Source organism: Camelus ferus, chromosome X (assembly GCF_009834535.1).
Source record: "Camelus ferus isolate YT-003-E chromosome X, BCGSAC_Cfer_1.0, whole genome shotgun sequence".
Lineage (NCBI taxonomy): Eukaryota > Metazoa > Chordata > Mammalia > Artiodactyla > Camelidae > Camelus > Camelus ferus.
Window position 1 is genome coordinate 36,932,734 of NC_045732.1, and position 17,776 is coordinate 36,950,509.

The 17,776-nt window shown below is 46.8% G+C and overlaps 1 protein-coding gene across 2 annotated transcripts in view; it reads right to left on the reverse strand.

Annotated features, from left to right (window-relative positions):
* SRPX (sushi repeat containing protein X-linked) overlaps nucleotides 1-3,584 on the reverse strand; it is a 79,837-nt gene extending 76,253 nt beyond the window's left edge. Inside the window, exon 1 of one of the 2 annotated variants that reach the window (XM_032474395.1) lies at nucleotides 3,343-3,583. In XM_032474395.1, coding sequence (XP_032330286.1) covers nucleotides 3,343-3,430 — 88 coding nt within the window. In that variant the 5' untranslated portion in view covers nucleotides 3,431-3,583. Of the gene's footprint in view, nucleotides 1-3,342 lie in introns of both variants that reach the window. The other variant, XM_032474394.1, reaches the window with a different exon arrangement.
* Between the last annotated feature and the right edge of the window lie 14,192 nt (nucleotides 3,585-17,776).

The following is a 17,776-nucleotide window of genomic DNA, read 5'->3' on the forward strand; positions in this document are numbered from 1 at the left end:
GTATATCCTGAGCCAGGTGTTCCGTTCCTAATACTTATCTCCAAATGTGGCATTTTAAAAGGCTGCTTTGGCTGGTGTGGTCTGGTTAGGCTTTTAGCAAACCTCACTCGGTTTTCCTGACTGGCGAGAGCACACAGCTCCACCAGGTTTCTCCAGGTGTCAGATTTACGGAGCTCACTCTCCGTCTTCAGCCTTGCTTACAGAAGGAGGTGGAGTGAACCTCCAAAATCTCAGATGTAAATGAGGTTTCAAGAGTTCATTTAAGAACAGAATAAAATGGAAATGCAAAGCAAAACCAAATGAGGTATCGCCTCCACCTGTCAGAATGGTGATTATCCAAAAGACAAGAAACAAGTGTTGGCGGTGTTATGGAGAAAAGGGAACCCTCGTGCACTGTTGGTGGGAATGCAAATCGGTGCAGCCACTGTGGAAAACAGTATGGAGGCGCCTCAAAATATTAAAAATACAACCACCATATGATCCAGCAATCCCTCTTCTGGGTATTTATCCAAAAGAAACGGAAACAGGATCTCACAGAGGTATCTGCATCCCCACGTTTACTGCAGCATTATTCACAATAGCCCAGATATGGAAACAATCTAAACGTCCATTAATAGATGAATGGATAAAGATGTGGTATATACATACAATGGAACATTATCCAGCCATAAAAAAGAATGGAATGTTGCCATGTGTGACAACATGGATGGACCTTGAGGGCATTATGCTAAGTGAAATAAGTCACAGAAAGACAAATACCATATGATCTCACTCATATGCGGAATGTAAAAAATGAAACAAATAAAACCTAAGCTCATACATACAGAGAGTAGACTGGTGGTTGCCAGAGGGGAGAGGCAGTGGGGAGTGGTCAAAATGGGTGAAGGAGGTCAAAATGTATAAAGTTCCAGCTTTAAAATAAATAAGTCACGGGATGTAATGTACAGCATGGTGACTATCGTTAATAATACTGTTTTAAGAGTAGATCTTAAAAGTCCTCATCACAAGAAAAAGAAAAATTTTTGTAACTATATACAGGGATTGTAACTAGACTTACTGCAGTCATCACTGTGTGATGCAAACAAATATCAAATCATTACATTGTACACCTGAAACTAATATGTGTCAATTACATCTCAGAAAGAACAGAAACAGAGTAAGAAATCCTATCTTGCAGGCATGCAAACACAATCCAACAGACAACTTTGCTATGAACTTTCCATACATTTCATGTGGGGTTTTATAGACACTGAGTCTTTGCTAGGCTGCAAGGAATAAATCAGAAAGCCAGAAAAGCTGCATCAAATTCAAAGATGGAAGGACTCCAGAGACCTTCCAGGAGTGAGAATGGGAATGATTTACTCTGTCTCGGGCAGATTCTCTATTAAATCTCAGATGGTTATACAATTGGGGGGCTGATGGGGCCCTAGATATCCATCTCCCTCTTTCAGAGGTTCCCGATTCCAGGCCTCTTACACCTGCTCTCTTACTAGGGACATGATGTCCCCTTGCTAAGAGACGGAGTCTGAAATGATCTTCAAAATCTGTCACCAAGCACATCGGGTGAACTCAGCTGACATGATCTGCCTCGGGACCCACAGGCCTAGAGAGTCTCCCCTCCCCAGCCTTCCAAAACCTCTGGCTTGGACTGAAATCCCTTCCTTTGGAATCAACAGCCCCAGGAGAGCACATTTCCTGAAAGACCCCATTGGGATGTGCCAAGTTGGGGGCAGCCTGCTGGCTGGTGGAGGAAGCCAAGCCAGCCAGGGCCAGTTCCCAAAAGACGCAGACTAGGGAGCGCCCAAAGTGGAAACCCATGATTCTGTGGGTGCCTGGGCCCTGGCAGCAAGCTCTGCTGTATAAGGGTAGAAGCTGAGGGAAGGAGAGCAGAGGGCAGGGTGAGGGAGGGGAGGGAGGTCAGATGAAAAAAGGGAAGAGGCCCCTTGGCTGAGAAAGGCTACACCAGATGTACAGGCAGCTTAGAGACGCCTTGCCTCCCAGTTCAGAATGAAAGGCTGCCTCTAGTTTCTTAACTTCTCCCTCTGCTCCTGGTCCAGTACTGACTTCCCCTCCCTTCCGGGTTCATCTTAACCTGACTCTTGCTGGGGTGGGGCATGAACACACCTGGAGAACAGGGGAATGGCATTTGCCTGGCACAGAGAATAAGTCTCCTTTCCACTTTGCCCTGAATCAGTTCCTACCAAACAGCTTAAAATTTACAAGAGTCAAGCTCAAAACATAAATGTTCCCGTTTATCAGTTTACCTGTTTGTTTGATTCATTCATTCATCTGTGGGACGTGCAGAGAATTTCCAGCAGCCACCCCTACATCTCCCAAGCAGGCTATCTGGGACACACACCCTCTCTCGCCACCCTTCACCCAAAACTCGGTAGGTTCGTTTCTCAGATTCCAGGTTTAAATTGCCCAGAGTGTCGAAAGTAGAGCCAGGTATGTGCCCGCCCTATAGTCCATGTCACCCACTTTCTCATTAACACTGAATTAAAATGTGCCATGGATTTCTTCTCCTTTCTGGGGCGACAGGGGTGCAGCCATGTTGCCTTGATCCTCTGAAGTTCTTTACTAACTTAAGGGATGAGGGAGTTAGCTGGAGCTTTTTAAAAGGCATCTCCAAAGAAGGTTCTGTCAACACCAGGAAAGCCCTAATAAACACCAAGGTCCCCTTGGATGCTATAGGCCACTCCCTCCAGCAACAAGAAGCCACACCCCCTGTCTAGCAGAGCCCGCAAGTGTAGTCCTCCTGCGCTGGGGCAAACCCAGCGCTTGCCACATGTCACCACTCTCCTCATGCACCTCTCTCCCAGAGGTACAGACTTTCTCGGAATCCCCAGCAGAGGGGGTTGGGGAATGCGGGAGAGGCCCGCCCGTGCCGTCCACAAGCGTCCTCTACCGTGGCTTGTGCCCTGCAGCTTCTGGGGTGGCCTGGGACCTCAGTCGGAGGGAGTAGGGGCTCCTTCCAGGACCAGCTGCCAGCCCCCTGGGCCCCGGCCGCGAGCCAGCAACCGTGTGAGAGGCAAAACTCCGGGGGGTGAGAAAGTAGCCCGCGGCCAAACTTCTTTCGTCGCCTCCAGCGCCAACGTGGGTTTGACTGACCCCCTGGAACCCCAGGCGCAGAGGGTCCTCGGGCTCACGGCGCCGGCCATGGACTGACAGTCGCTCTCCCCTCCCGGTGCCCGGACGCGAGCCCCGTTCCGCGTCCCCCCGTCCCCGGGGCGGCGAGAGACCAGCTCCGCGCAGACAAAGGGCGCCCCCCGCACCGCCCTCCGGCCCGAGCCGAGGGTCCCCGGCGCCCGACAGGGGAGGCCTCCCCGCCCCCGGCCCTACCTGGGAAGCCGCGGCTCGGGGGTACTCGCAGCAGCAGCAGCAGCAGCGGCAGCAGCAGCAGCGCGGGCCGGAGTGCGGGGCTCCCCATGGCGCGCCGGCGCTGCGCACGGCTCGGCTCGGCTGCGCGGCGCGCTTCTCGTGGGTGGGAGGAGACCGACCAGACCCAGGGGCTGCGCCGCGGACCAGCGGAGGCCGAGCTGGAAAACTCCTCCTCTCGTGTCTGTCTCTCTCCCTCCCGCCTGGGGCCGGCCCTCCTTCCTCCGCCTCCCCGGAGCGCTGGCGCGGCTGGGGCCCCGACCCACCCCCCCTCCTTTTGTGCCAGCGTCTCTTCTGGAAGCGGGGCTGACCCCTCGGGGCCTGAGCGCGCCAGGGGCGTGCCCTGGCAAACTGGATTATCATAAAGTTTCTGGTCCCCAGTTGCGCGCCCTTTCACCCCGAATATACACACTGGTGGCCCAACCACCTCCCAGATCCCGGGCCCCTAGCACCATGCCATCTGTGCAGAACGCTACGTGAGTCGTACAGAAAGAGAAGGGACAACCGAGGGCGTCCAGAGTGGCCCACCGCAGCAGGCTATTACGGCCAAGTTCGCGGCTTTGACCCTCACGACCGCGCCCCTAGTTCGGTGTTATTATGCCCATCTTATCCAAGAAGAAACGACGCTCAGAAACTTGCCCAGGTTCACCACGGTTACGGGCAGAGCGGCGATTTGAATTTAGGTGTGTGGTTCTGGAGGCGCCAACGTTCAGGCTGCGGCTTTTTGGTTTCTCTTTTGTAAAGGAATGACTCGAGGGCTGGCCCTGGTGCGTGCTGGCTGCACTGCGGTTTGGGATGGGGCTTGAGGTACTCTTTCCAGGGTCGGCTGATGGGCGAGTACAAGGCACAGAAAGCTCCCTGTCTCACCCAGAGCCTCGTGAATCCAGCTGTTGTAGTTTTGCAACCAGATTTCCCCATTTCCTGGATTGTTCGCAACCACCCCTGGGACAACCAGGATCAGGGTGGAGCCTCCACCCTGTGGCCTGGCATCAGGATAGGGTTTCTAGGCTGCCTGCAGGACGGATCTGGTTTCTTTTTCTTCGCTTTCTCAAATTTTTTTTTTTTTTTTTTTTTTGTAAACCCATAAGGCAGGACCTCGTCCCTTTTCTGCCTCACCCCTTTCCTGCCCGAAGGAGATCTTAGCTAAGGCAGGTTCCAACTAGGGCTGCTGCGTTCAGTTGTGTAGTTTGGTGGCTGCACTAAGGCCCTGGAGGAAGGGGCAAGTGGGAGCCGAAGTCCAGCAGGCTCTGGGGTAACAAGAGCCCTGTGCCTTGGCTGAGGCTATGTCCATTTTGGAAGGGCACCTTTCTCCTTGCCTCCACAGGCTGCTCTGTTAGCTAGGGTAAGAGCCCTGGGAACATCCATCCAGAAGGTTGTCGATTTTTTTTTTTTTTATCTAGAGAGCGTACTCTCTTCCTAATTCTCACAAAAGCCTCTGCCTTGAACCTCCGTCTTACCCTCTCCAGGGCTTGGGGAACTCCTCTCCATCTTTTCTGGGTTTCTCCATTACCGCTGCCTCTTCAAGGAGCCAACAACCCTTCGATAACCCTCTGATCACAAGACAGTGAGGGCGGTCAGGCTCTTCCCTGGCCTCCATCACACCAGATTCTCCAGGGAGTGCTGCTCAATCCTGTCCACACTCAAGAGTAACCTGAGGGAGCTTTATGGAGATTCTCTATCTGGGCTCGACCTTGACCATGAAACTAGAATCTTTAGGGAAGTGGCCTGGAGTTTGAGCAGATGCATTTTTTTTTGTTCCTCCATGCTCAGTGGTGCAGGTTTTAGAGTGGGATCAATTCTAAGCCAGGGTGTCTCATCCTAGGCACTGTTGACATTTGGGGCTGAATCATTCTTTGCTGGGGAGGGTGGCTGCTCTGTTCACTGAAGGATGTCTAACTGCATCCCTGGCCCCTATGCCCCAGATAGTAAGTAGCAACTCCTCATTTTTCTCAGCTGTGACAAGCAAAACATGTCTCCAGAAGCTGTCAGATGTCCCCTAGCAGAAAACTTGGCCCCAGGTGAGAACCGCTGTTGTACCCATGAGCACAGGTTAATGTACACCCGAAATTTCAGGCCCAGGTTAGTCTGTCCAGCAGCCTTCCTTTCCTCTGTATCATCTCTGAGCAAGCTCTACTCACAGAACCCAGCATACATTCTATTACTGGCTTTCCCCTATCACCTGAGTCTGGTTGAATCCCAAGAAACACTACACTCGGTGTTAAGAGTTGGTTTCTGTGCTACTTTAGAGCAAACTCCAATCAGATTGATGATGGTGATGATGACGATAACACTGCCAGGCCTGTCTCTGGTAGAAGGGATGAGGGCAGAGGACAGCTCAGGAGAAGAGATTACCCATTCATCCCACAATATCTTGGTAGACAGTAGGATGGTTAAGTAGGTTTGTAATCTGTCAAACAACTGAACCCAGAAGATGGGGTAATGAGTGGATGGAAATGGGAAAAGAAGTCACCCAGGGAGTGCCACAGAGCTCTAACCTCTTCCTGTCCTTCTGGACATAACTACTCCTGAATTGGGGAAAGATGCTATTGGCATGAGATGCAAAGATAGGCAAGAAATAGACTCCAAACAACTCTATCCACAGGAGTGCTGTATTGACTCTGAACAGTAAAAGAGAAGGAGGATAAATATGATGCCCAGCATTAGATCTCAAAAACCAGCCACACAGATGCAGAGTAGGGGGACCGTGGCTCCTCAGCGGTACCTACCCCAGCAGTTGTCTCCAAACTACCAAGGCTTCCTGGGCACCTCGGGGCACTGCTGACAGTGCCTGTTCTGTCCTCCGTAGCATTCCCAAGAGCTAGGCAAAGTGCCGAAGGTGAGGAGCTGGGAACACAGCCCTCAAAGTCTGGCCGGGGGAGTGGAGATGTCCTTACACTGTGCGCAGTGTGGAGGAGGTTGGATTAAACAATAGCCGTGTCCCCTGAGTCAGGGCAGAATGACCCATGGTGGGGGAGGAAGGAAAAGGATTCCCAGGATTCACCTCTACTTTCTTCCTTAGGCTTGGAGACTTGGAGACACCACCGAAGGAGAACCTGGTAGCCCCTGCCTGCTGCAGGAGAGAGGTTTTCTGAGCACGTCAGTCAAGGCTCTTCTCTCCCTGTGCCCCTCCCACCCTCCTACAGCTCCTCATTCTCCCACCCTCGCAAACCAGTTCTCTTCCTACATCCTTCCCAACTAAAGGACCTGAAGTTTAAGGGGAACACTGGTGGCTCACGGTACCTTCGGCTCACGGTACCTTGGGAAATGGCTGGCAGTGGAGTAAAAGTCAAGGAGACACTCAGGAGGGAGGCAGCCTAGGGAAGTGCTTCTCAAACTCTCTGTGGTGGACTAGTTTTCAAAAATTCCCAATCCATCACTGGGCAAGGCTTTTGTAAAATCAATAAACATGACTCACTCGAAAAATGAAATGGGAACAAGTCAGAGGGCAGCACGGGTCTAGGGACCATACTTTGAGTAGCACGGTTAGAGTGGATTTAGTGCTTTCCATTCTGCACTTATACAAACTACATGCTATACTAGACTCTCTAGGTTTCTGAGAACTCAAGACTTGAAAGACGAGATCCGAGTTGACTGGGATCACGCTCAATGAATGCCTGAAGGGTAGGGTGAGTTGGGCTGGTACTTTCACTCTCTGGTATCTATTAAGAAATTTAGATCTGAGAGGGTTAAAATGAGAGTCTTCAAGGTCAAGATCAAAAAGAGCAAAGGGCAGTCCAAAAACAGTATCTGTTTACAGTCCCCTGGCTTAAAGAGATTTCTTCTCTTTCTAGAATAAATATTCAGAATGAAACAATGCAAGCTCTAAGGGTGAAAAATTCTGCTGCAAAAGGGAAAGGGAATGTTTTTACTCTAAAGATTCAAAGGCAAATATCTCACTTATGAAAATAATTAGCTATAAAAAAAGGAAAAGCAGTTTTAGAAAATATCTATTTGGTGTATTCAGTAAAAGATTCAAGGAGAAGGCTTTTATAGAATACAATAGGAGGTCATACCGACAATTGAGAATTATAAGAATGAAGATTTTCAAATGAAAGTGATGCCTTTCGGTTTCAATTACCCAGCTTGGAAACCACTGTTCTGGTCCCAACAAGAAAAAGCTGGGCAAACAGAAAAAGCAATGACTTTTCTTGGACTCAACAAAGAACTGAGTTTTCAGGACAAATAGCTAGCCATCACTATCTGGAAAGAAAGCCATAGCCAGACAGTCGCAGCCAGGATCTGCTTAGGTGGGGCAGAAGCCCTACAGGAGCCATAAATTGGTAGAAACACTGAAATGGCAATTTAGAAAAGTTGCTGGGGGCTGAGTGTGGACTAATATGAGAGCGAGAAGCTCCTGGGGGCTGAAGTCATAGCAGAGACTCCCACACTGCTGTGGGCTTTCACTCCAAAAACCCTACCAGGTTTTTCATGATGCAGGTCCAAGAAAGCCCTCTCCTGCTCTGGCCGGGAGAGGGGAGAGGATACTCATTCTGAAATATGCTCAGAAGCTTCTCTGGAGAAAAGGACTACTTGACAAGGACTGCTTGACCAGAGCCTGATCTCACTTCTGAGAAGGGCTTGATGATGAATTTCCCGAGAAACATCACTTGGGGAACTGCTCATGTGGGTGGTCTGCCAACCACAGACACGCCAAAGCTCGGTCACAGGTGTGGTGCCATGAATCAGGCTGGATCAATGGTAGAACTTGACCCCCAGGCCACTGTAATTAGAAGGGTAAGCACAGGTTTCAGGCTGGCCAATCAGAGGCTTGTGCAGAGATTTTTAAAACAAAGCCTGGTTGAAAGAATCCCTCTTATTTTCCTCTTTGGTTAGATGTTGTATGAATGTGACCTAAGAAATGCTCATTTTGAGTGGGGCTCGGAACAAAAGAAGACTGTGTGATATGTCTGGGCTGTTTTGCAGGCTGCTCTGTCACTTGAGCCACGGGACCAGGAGATCTAGTGGCGCTCCGTGTGTCAGTGGCCAACAGAGAAGCATTCTGAAGCCTTGGGCAAGCCTCTATTGATGAAGCAAAACCTGACCCTTAGAATTTTGTAGCAAATCCCTGCCATTCCTTGGTGGATGACTACTCTCCTTTTCAGAATCAACTTCTGACTTGCTACTGGGCCTTAGTAGAGACAGAGTGCTTAACTGTGGACCACCAAGGTACCCTGTCACCTGAGCTGCCCATCATGAATGGAGTGTTGTCCAACTGACCAAGCCATACAGTTGAGTATTCACAGCAGCGCTCCATCATCAAACGGATGTGATACATATACAATCAGGCTCGAGCAGGCCTGGAAGGCATAAGTAAGTTGCATTAGGAAGTGGTCCAAATACCCATGGCCCTTTCTTCGGTTACATTCCATTCTGTCTTCTAGCCCACAGACCTGGCCTGATGGAGCATTTCCTATGGCCACTGACTGCAGAAGAGAAACCTCAGATCGTCCTGCATGGCACGGAGGCACCATCTGAAAGCGGAGCGTGGCACCACTACCGCCCTACTTTCCGAAAGCCCCAAAGGACAGCCGTGAGGGGGAATCCTCCCAGTAGTCAGGATTTTGAGTCGTTTACCTGGTTACTTGAAAAGACATATTGGGTATGGATTTCCCTTCTCTGTCCATATGCTTCTGCCAAAATTAACATCCATGTTTTTATGGAATACCTTATCCACCATCGTGTTGTTCCACACAGCACTGCTTCCAATCAAGGAACTCACTTCACAGCAAGTGAAGTGAGGCAGTTGGTCCAGACTCACGGAATTCACTGGTCTTACCATGTTCCCCCATCATCCTGAAGCAGCTTGATAGAAGTGGAGTGGCCTTTTGAAGATGGAGTTAGTGCCCAGCTAAGCGGCAACATCTTGCTGGGCTGGGCAAGGTCCTCCTGAATGCTGTATGCGCGTTGAGTTGGCATCCAATATATGATGCTGTTTCTCCTAGAGCCAATATTCATAGATCCAGGAGTACAGCAGTGGCACCATTCACTATTACCTCTAGTGATTTAGTAGCAAAATATTACTTCTCATCTGTCTGATACATAGGTTCTTCTGGTCTAGAGGTCTGAGTTTCAGAAAGAGGAATGCTTCCATCGGGGGACCCATCAGTGATTCTACTAAAATGAAAATTGAGATGGCTACCCAGACACTCTGGGCGCCTCACGCCAATGAATGAACAGGCAGAAAAGGGGGCCACTGTCTGGCTAGGGTGATTAATCCTGAGAGGTGATTATCAGGGAGAAATCATGTTGCTACTGCCATACACAATGGGGGTAAGGAGGGGAACATCTGGAAAGCAGGCAGTCCTGTGATTAACGTCAACAGAAAACTACAACCGAATTCAGGCAGGGCTGCTAATATCCCAGAACCTTCAAGAATGAAAGTTTGTGACACTTTGCCAAAGACCCATGACCAGCCACTGAGGTGTTTGCTTACAGCAAAACAAGTAAGAAATGGTACAATATGAGAAGGTAATTATAAATATTAGCTATGACCATGTGACCACGGACGAGCAAGGACTGTAATAGTTATATTTCTTCCTTATTTTAATACAGATATGTTTGTATATATATTAACCAGATATTTTCATTTTCTCTCCTTTCTCATACCCTTATTCTAAATATATAACATATATATTTTTTTCTTTTTTTGGTGGGGGTAGGTAATTAGGTTTATTTCTTTATTTGTTAGTGGAGGTACTGGGGATTGAACCCAGGACCTCGTGCATGCTAAGCACGTGCTTTACCACTGAGCCATACCCACCTCCCCTGACACAAGATATATTAATACTTTATGTCTCAGTATTTAAGTTATAAGTTACCAAAGGAAGTGTGTGAATCAGCTTGGAAAAGAATGAATATCACCCAAGGACAAAAAAGGAACTTTATATTCTCTTCTGGGAAAAAGGTTAGCGTTTTGTAGTTGTATGTGGAATAGCTGTATAATGCTAGGCAGGAGTAGGACTTTGTATTATCTTTATTCAGATATTAAGTATACTTTAAGGAAGATGTGTTTGGATGCCAAGTTGACTAGGGGTGGATTTTAATGGCTTTGTGATGTGTCAACTTGGCTAGGCTGGGCTACATTTCCCAGAATTCACTCTCTTGTTTCCAGTTAGGGCCAGTCCCAAGGGAGATTCTCGGGACATTTGGAGGCTGGAAAAGGAGCAGTGGCCATTTTGTAGCTCATACATGTTGCCGATCTGCAGACTCACCTCGTTGGTGTGAAGCAGTAGCTGGGCTTGCCGCTGCTCTGCCTTCCCCTGATCCTCCGTCTTCTTCGTCTCTTAGGCCAGGTGTGTGTGTTTAGCTCTGTGATGAAGAGCCCCACTTCTGCTGGATACCCTCATTGCCAAGGCCAGAGGTCACAAGAACAAACAAGAGTTCCCGTTCTTCCTCATGGGGCTCCAGCTTGTGATTGTTGGTTCCAACCCGCCCTTGACCTCCCTCCTCCACTTTACCTCCTTCCTTCCCTACTGCCTGCTCCATGAGCTTCAAGCTCCAGCAGTAGACTCAGAGAAAACAGCCATGGAGAGGCTGCTTAGTAAGCGCCCACAATTGCCTGAGAACAATTTCCTGTAACAAATCCATATTGGACTTACACAACGTGTATCTGCTTCTCTGGTTGAAGTCGGACTGATAACAGGCAAGGCGCGAGTGTGAGGAGAAAAGAAGTTTGGTTTTCAACATGTCAAGAGTTCAGTGCAGCAAATGACAAATGCTGGAGAGGTTGTGGAGAAAGGGGAACCCTCTTACACTGCTGGTGGGAATGCAGTTTGGTGCAGCCACTGTGGAAAACAGTATGGAGATTCCTCAAAAGACTAGGAATAGACTTACCATATGACCCTGGAATCCCGCTCCTGGGCATAATTCTAGAAGGAACCCTACTTCAAAAAGACACCTGTACCCCAATGTTCATAGCAGCACTATTTACAGTAGCCAAGACATAGAAACAGCCTAAATGTCCATCAACTGATGACTGGATAAAGAAGTGGTGGTGTATTTATACATTGGAATACTATTCAGTCATAAAACCTGACAATATAACACCATTTGCAGCAACATGGATGCTCCTGGAGAATGTCATTCTAAGTGAAGTAAGCCAGAAAGAGAAAGAAAAATACCATATGAGATCGCTCATATGTGGAATCTAAAAAAAAAAAACAACCACAAAGCATAAATACAAAACAGAAATAGACTCATAGACATAGAATACAAACTTGTGGTTGTCAAGGGGGTGGAGGGTGGGAAGGGATAGACTGGGATTTCAAAAATGTAGAATAGATAAACAAGATTATACTGTATAGCACAGGAAAATATATACAAGATCTTATGGTAGCTCATGGAGAAAAAATGTGACAATGGATATATATATGTTCACGTATAACTGAAAAATTGTGCTCTACACTGGAATTTGATACAACATTGTAAAATGATTATAAATCAAAAAAATGTTTAAAAAAAAAAGTTCAGTACAGGTGGAACAACAATGTCGGCATGCCTAGTGCTAAAGTAATTTATCGTTCAGTAGGAGAGATGAGGAGGTGGGTATAGATTTGAAATTCTTGCATGGAGGTGAAAACCGAAGTCACTGCAGTGGATGAGATCCTTAAGAGCACTGGAGAAAAAGGAAGAAAAAATAGGCCATATAAGTCAGAAGGGAAGAGTGAAGGAAGCCATAGCAAACATCAGCTTCTGGATCTTGACAGGAGATATCTGAGTCTCAAGAGGGACAAGCTTTTTTTTTTTTTTTTTTTTTTTTTTTTCGCCAGATAAGACTTGTGGAAATTATATACAAGGGAGCATGACTCAGTTCTAGAAGCTGACAGAATGTTTGAAAGAAGTAAAGAAACATTGGTTAGATCCTGTGGTTAAATCTCTTTCCTATAAGGACTGAGTCCCATAACTTCCAAGCCTTCACCTTGGGTTGGAATGTGGTTTGTGGCAGCCTAAGAGAGGAGCAGAGAAAGAAGGGGCCAGAACACTTCTGAGACAGGAGTACTTTAATGTGGTAACGAGAAAAAAATCGATTTGTATTTCAGAGGCTATGCATTTGAAAAGGAGAGTAACTGGTGTGGGACTGGGATGTTTTTGCATAAAGACTATCCTCAGACATACGCCCGCATCCAACTGTTAGGATATTGATTGACCAAAGAAGACCCCAGTCCTCGGCTCAGCGGGGTCTGCTTAGGGTCCCGTGGAGAGAGTTCTGGCCCTTTCACCTTTATTCTCAACAAGATTCTTGGGCTGCCAACTTTGAAGATGGTGCAACTGACCTCCTGCAGAAGACTGCATCCACTGAGCTGTCTCCCTACTCTCCCCTTAATCTTGGCTGATTCTGTTGATGTTGGCACATCCTGGGGCCTCTGTCTTTTAGAATGCTGAGTCATCCAGAAAGCATCTCCTGGAGGTAGTAGCCTTGTCACATGTTTCAAGTCAAAGAAGGATGTGTTGGAGAAGGAAAGCTTTCATTTACTCTCTTGTAATCAACCCAAAGGTCAGCATCATGGCAAGGACTTAGACTGGAAAATTAGTCCTGGAGGCTAAAGAAGGGCTTCCAGCCACAAGAAGAACAGCTAACATACACCCTTCTGTGTGTGCACACAGCATAGGCTGCCTCTCCCTTTGGCTTTCCCCTGCCCTCTCTCCTGTTCCTAAAGACATCTCTTGGATCCCGAGTTTCTGGCTCATTGTGAGGTCCTCAGGGAGGCCAGAGCATATGCAGAAACCCTGCTGTTTGGCCACAGTCTGAGGGTTCCAGCCAAGTACAAAAACAAGCCAAGTTTAGAAACAATGAGTTAATAGTCCTTCCCGGGTTGCATCATGCTGTTAGTGATAACTAATCAAATGCTTCATCCAGTCAAATCCTGTTGGATTTTTTGTTCCATTTGCTTTTCAAGGATCAGCCTTTCTCTGACCTTGATAAACAGCCAAAGAAAAGTTGATGCATGGAAAAATTGTAAGACTTGCACAAAGGCCCACAAGAGTTGAACATACCCAAGCTGAATAAAGATTCTGAGCTATCAGCATTGGGATTCTACAGTAATAGTTTTCAGTTGGCTGACGGAAGCTTTCCTGCATTGCTCTGGTCCTTCTTTCCCTCTGCCAGGGTGGGTCTGATTTCTGTTTGTTTGGAACATATAAGATATAAACATTTGCCCCACTTGCTTCATGCTCCCTTCTCGTTAAAAGGAGAATACACAGTGATGTGTCTCTTGGCGGTATGATCTGCTAGAGTGAAACCCAATGTTTGGTATGTCTTATTCTCAAATGGATGCTATGGCATGATGGTCATATTAGTGTTCCTCCAACTATTTCTTTCCCTTTCAAAAAAATTGCCTAAACTCTCTGCTTCCATCAACCTACTCCAACCGGGGTCTGCCCACATTGGTCCTCTGAAATAACTCTTGCTGTCATGGTGTGCATGTGGTTCACACCAACAGACAGACATGTTTTAGTCCTCATTTATATACACTTCTCAGAAGCATTCACTACCAAGGGCCACTTGTCACTTCTAGTAATGCTACCAATCTTTAGCTTCCAGGACACCACACTGTCACACCTCCAACATCTCTGGATGCTTCTTAGTCTCTTTGGCCACCCATCAGTCTCAGGGAAAACATTACATGTTGAATTCCATGAGAAACTCTATACTCTCTCCCTAGGTGATCTCATCCACACTCAGAGCTTTAATTACCAGCTAAACATTCAAACTGATAAATATGTACCTTTAGACTCTCCCATATGTTCCTGACCTTACTACGCAACTTCTCTTGATTGTCCAAATGCACTTCCAACTCCACATACACTGAATGGATTCAGAACCTCTAACCTACAAACCTAGTTGTCCTCTAGCATTCTCTGTCTCCGTGACTGGCACCATTATTCATCCTTGGAAGCCTGCAACCATGCTGTGCAAAAGCCACGTGGAGGGGTCGTGTGTACGTAAACCACCTGACAGCTCAGCCGACACCCCAGTCAACAGCTAGTATCAACTGCCAGACGTGCAGTGAGGAAGCCTTCACGGTGTCTCCAACCCCAGTCACTGTCTGCAACTGCACAAAAGACCCTGGCCAAGAACCACCCACTGAACCCAGTTTACCCCTAGAACTGTGAGATAAATGACATTGTTTTAAGCTGCTAAATTTTGAGCTGATTCATTACACAGCAGCAGATAAACATGTGCTTCATAGCATATGCCTATTTGTGTACTCCTTTGTGTACACTGTTTGACCTTGTCATAGTATTTATCTATTTGTGTAAATCATTCAACAAGTATCTGTATTCTGTGACAGGGTATGCTTTCTTTAACACAAGGAGGTACAGTGTCTGATTTCCTCCGCTTTGTATTCACAGCACTAACAAACAGCACATAGTAGGTACTAAAAAAAACATTTAAGTAAGTTAATAAATGAATGACTTCCTATTTGTACAAGGTTATAACTTTCTCACACGAGAGCTTAAATGAACACTTCAATACATCTAATTGTGTAATCTCTTTTTTTTAAATTGTGTGATCTCTTGTTTTTTGTTTGTTTGTTTGGGGGGGTGGTTAGGTTCATGTATTTATTTGTTTGTTTATTTAATGGCGGCACTGGGGATTGAACCCAGGACCTCGTGCATGCTATGCACGCATGCTACCACTGAGCTATACCCTCCACCCCCCTAAATTGTGTAATCTCTTACTGCTTATTTGAGCTGACACTTTTCACTTCAAAATTAATTCCTTAAAGCATGATGAATGATGATTCAACATCCATTCATCAAACATTTGACTAGGTGCAAACGCACTCTGGAAATACCAGGAGTTACACCACAGGGCTTCTGCACTGCAGTTACTCACACATGAAATGCTTCAAGAATTTATCAGAGACTATCGGCACTCAAGGAGTCCACATTCTGTGTGTTTTTTTTTTTTTTTTGAGAACTTACTGAGGTATTTATTTGAATCTCAAGAGTTCTGATGCCTAGCTGGTAAGTAATGGGTCTTGCCTCTCCAGCACCTAGATCTTGACGGGCTGTTGTTTTCTCTCTGGTAATGCTCTTGAAGTGATTGAAAGTGAGTGTCTGTAGTATTGAATTGTCGTGTGGTCACATCCAGGAATCTATTGAAATGTAATTAGAAAAAAAGCTGGGAATGCATATAGAAATATCTACATTTGACATTTTAGTGGCTTAGAAGGCCTTTGTGAATTCTGAGTGTTTGATGAGTGACTGTATGGGTGGTATGGTCAATGAGAGGTGAAAGTAGACTAGAGGGGTCAAGAAAGCCATTGTAGAGGAGATAAGGCCTCAGGTAGATTCTGAAGAATGGAAGCGGAGGGAGCAATGTGATCAGAAACATAGAAGTGGGCGTGTGCACTGCAACAAGCCAGGTGCAGAATGGTCATGTAGGGGGACAGTGGGAGAGGCAGCTGGAAAGGAAAATTAGAGCTAAGTCCCTGAAGAGCGGGCTAAAAGCTACAGGCTTGATTCTAGAGCCTAGAACCTATAGATAAGTGATTCTCAAGGAGAATGCAATACGACCTCTCAGGGTTGTCAAAAACACCTGCTTCTGTAGAGCCTGATCTGCACCCCCCGCCAGGGGTGCCTTTCTTCTCCTTTCCTCTTTTTCTCGGATCCCTGCTGTAGTGAAATAGTAAGTAAAAAGCTCTTGTGGCTGATGAGCACATGTTGTTTGGGTAGGTGGAGGCAAGAAAAAATAAAATAAAAAGAGAAGATTGAAAGTATATTCTATAATATGGTCTGTAGATACACATTTAGGGCTTTTTAGAAGCATGAAAGTGAGATGAGTAAAGCGGTCTCTGCGGAAGAGGACTATGGCAGAGGGCGCCATGAGTGAGAAGCGAAATCTACAGGTAGAAGCCCATGCCTCAGGTACTGTTGTTTGCCAAGCCAACATCCATTCCTTGCATCTTCATTGCTGGCAAAGCCCCAGGTTTGTTCACTTCCCATCCACACTCCACAAGGTTTAGAGGGGTCTGACCCTTTCCCCTGCTCCAGAGGCAAATCCTACTTGGCTTAAGCCGATCATGACAGTCCTGTTCTCCGTACCAGGAATCTGTTTAAGGGCGTGTGTAAGACACAGTAGCACATTGAGATTTGCAGGGATATCTGAGAAAGGTTTATTCACTTCTTGTTGCAGATCAAATTCCCTCAAAAGCAGGCTCTCAGATGCCATGAACATAGAGAAGATTCATGAAGGAGTGTAGCTGGGACCAGCACCCGTGAGATGAAAGAGAAGGCAGCAGGATGGGGCAGAGGGACAAGTTGGCTGTGATGTACTCTCAGTGACGGCCTCAGTCAACCCCACAAAGAACTTTGAAGATGGTCTTGTAGAGTTGTTCTGAGTTGGGCTGAGGAGGGCGGGCCTTTATACATTTGTGACAAACAGTCATTGGATATGGGCTGCTCCCAGGAAGGGAACATGAACTTGGGAAGATAGTTATCGTCAGCAAAGAGCATTTCCAAAACAGGCTGACAGCTGCAGGCTCTCTGCTGGAAACATGCTCAGCAGCTGGGAAAATAAGTCCTTTAACCCCGAAGAGGGACACAGGCAGCACTCCCAGCACCCACTCTGCTCTGAAAAGAATCATACGGACAAGAGAAGTCCCTCTTCTTCCACTGATGCTGTTATGTACAGATGTGATGCCTGGAAAGCATCAGCCATTTCACAACCAGTTTGAGACTGGAGCCGACACACACGGAGAAGGGGAAATGAAGAAAAGTGCAAGAGAAATGGAACCAGAGCCCAGACCTATGGTGCCTGTAGCCCACCTGGGATGCTGGACTACTTGATACCAGTGGCAAGAAATGTCCTTACTGTTTGCATCAGTTGAGTTAGGGTTTTCTCTTACTTGCAACCCACACATCCTAGCCAAGGAGGGGTAGTTCAGGCAACAGATAATAAGGTTTGGAAAAACATATAAAGAATGGGAAGGCAGGCATAGATACAAGAAACGTGACAAAGAAAGCACCAGTAAAACCTAGGTCTTGGCAGCATATGGAGTATGATGGTTACTTCTTTTTCATAGTTGCCACAAGCTTGCTTTTAGAATGGTCAAATAAATTAGATGGTACCAGTAGTCTGGCAAATATTTGAAGTGACTGCTATAGTAGATAGATATTTTGTGATAGTCCAACACCCCTTCCAAATGGTACCCCAGTTTCTTTCTGGGGAACTATGATCCTATTGTAAAAATTTGGTAGCATGAGAAATCCAAATGGCTCCCCCTCTAATTGTGGACACTCATGGGGTTTCAGAAGGTCACCTTCATCTGATTCTTCCTTATTTCCCCAATGCAGTACAAGGTAGGTATCTTTTCTTGGTCATTTGGACCTTGAATCTAGAACAAGTGACAGAAAAGTGACAAAATGGTTGGAGTTTTTTTTACCCCTATAG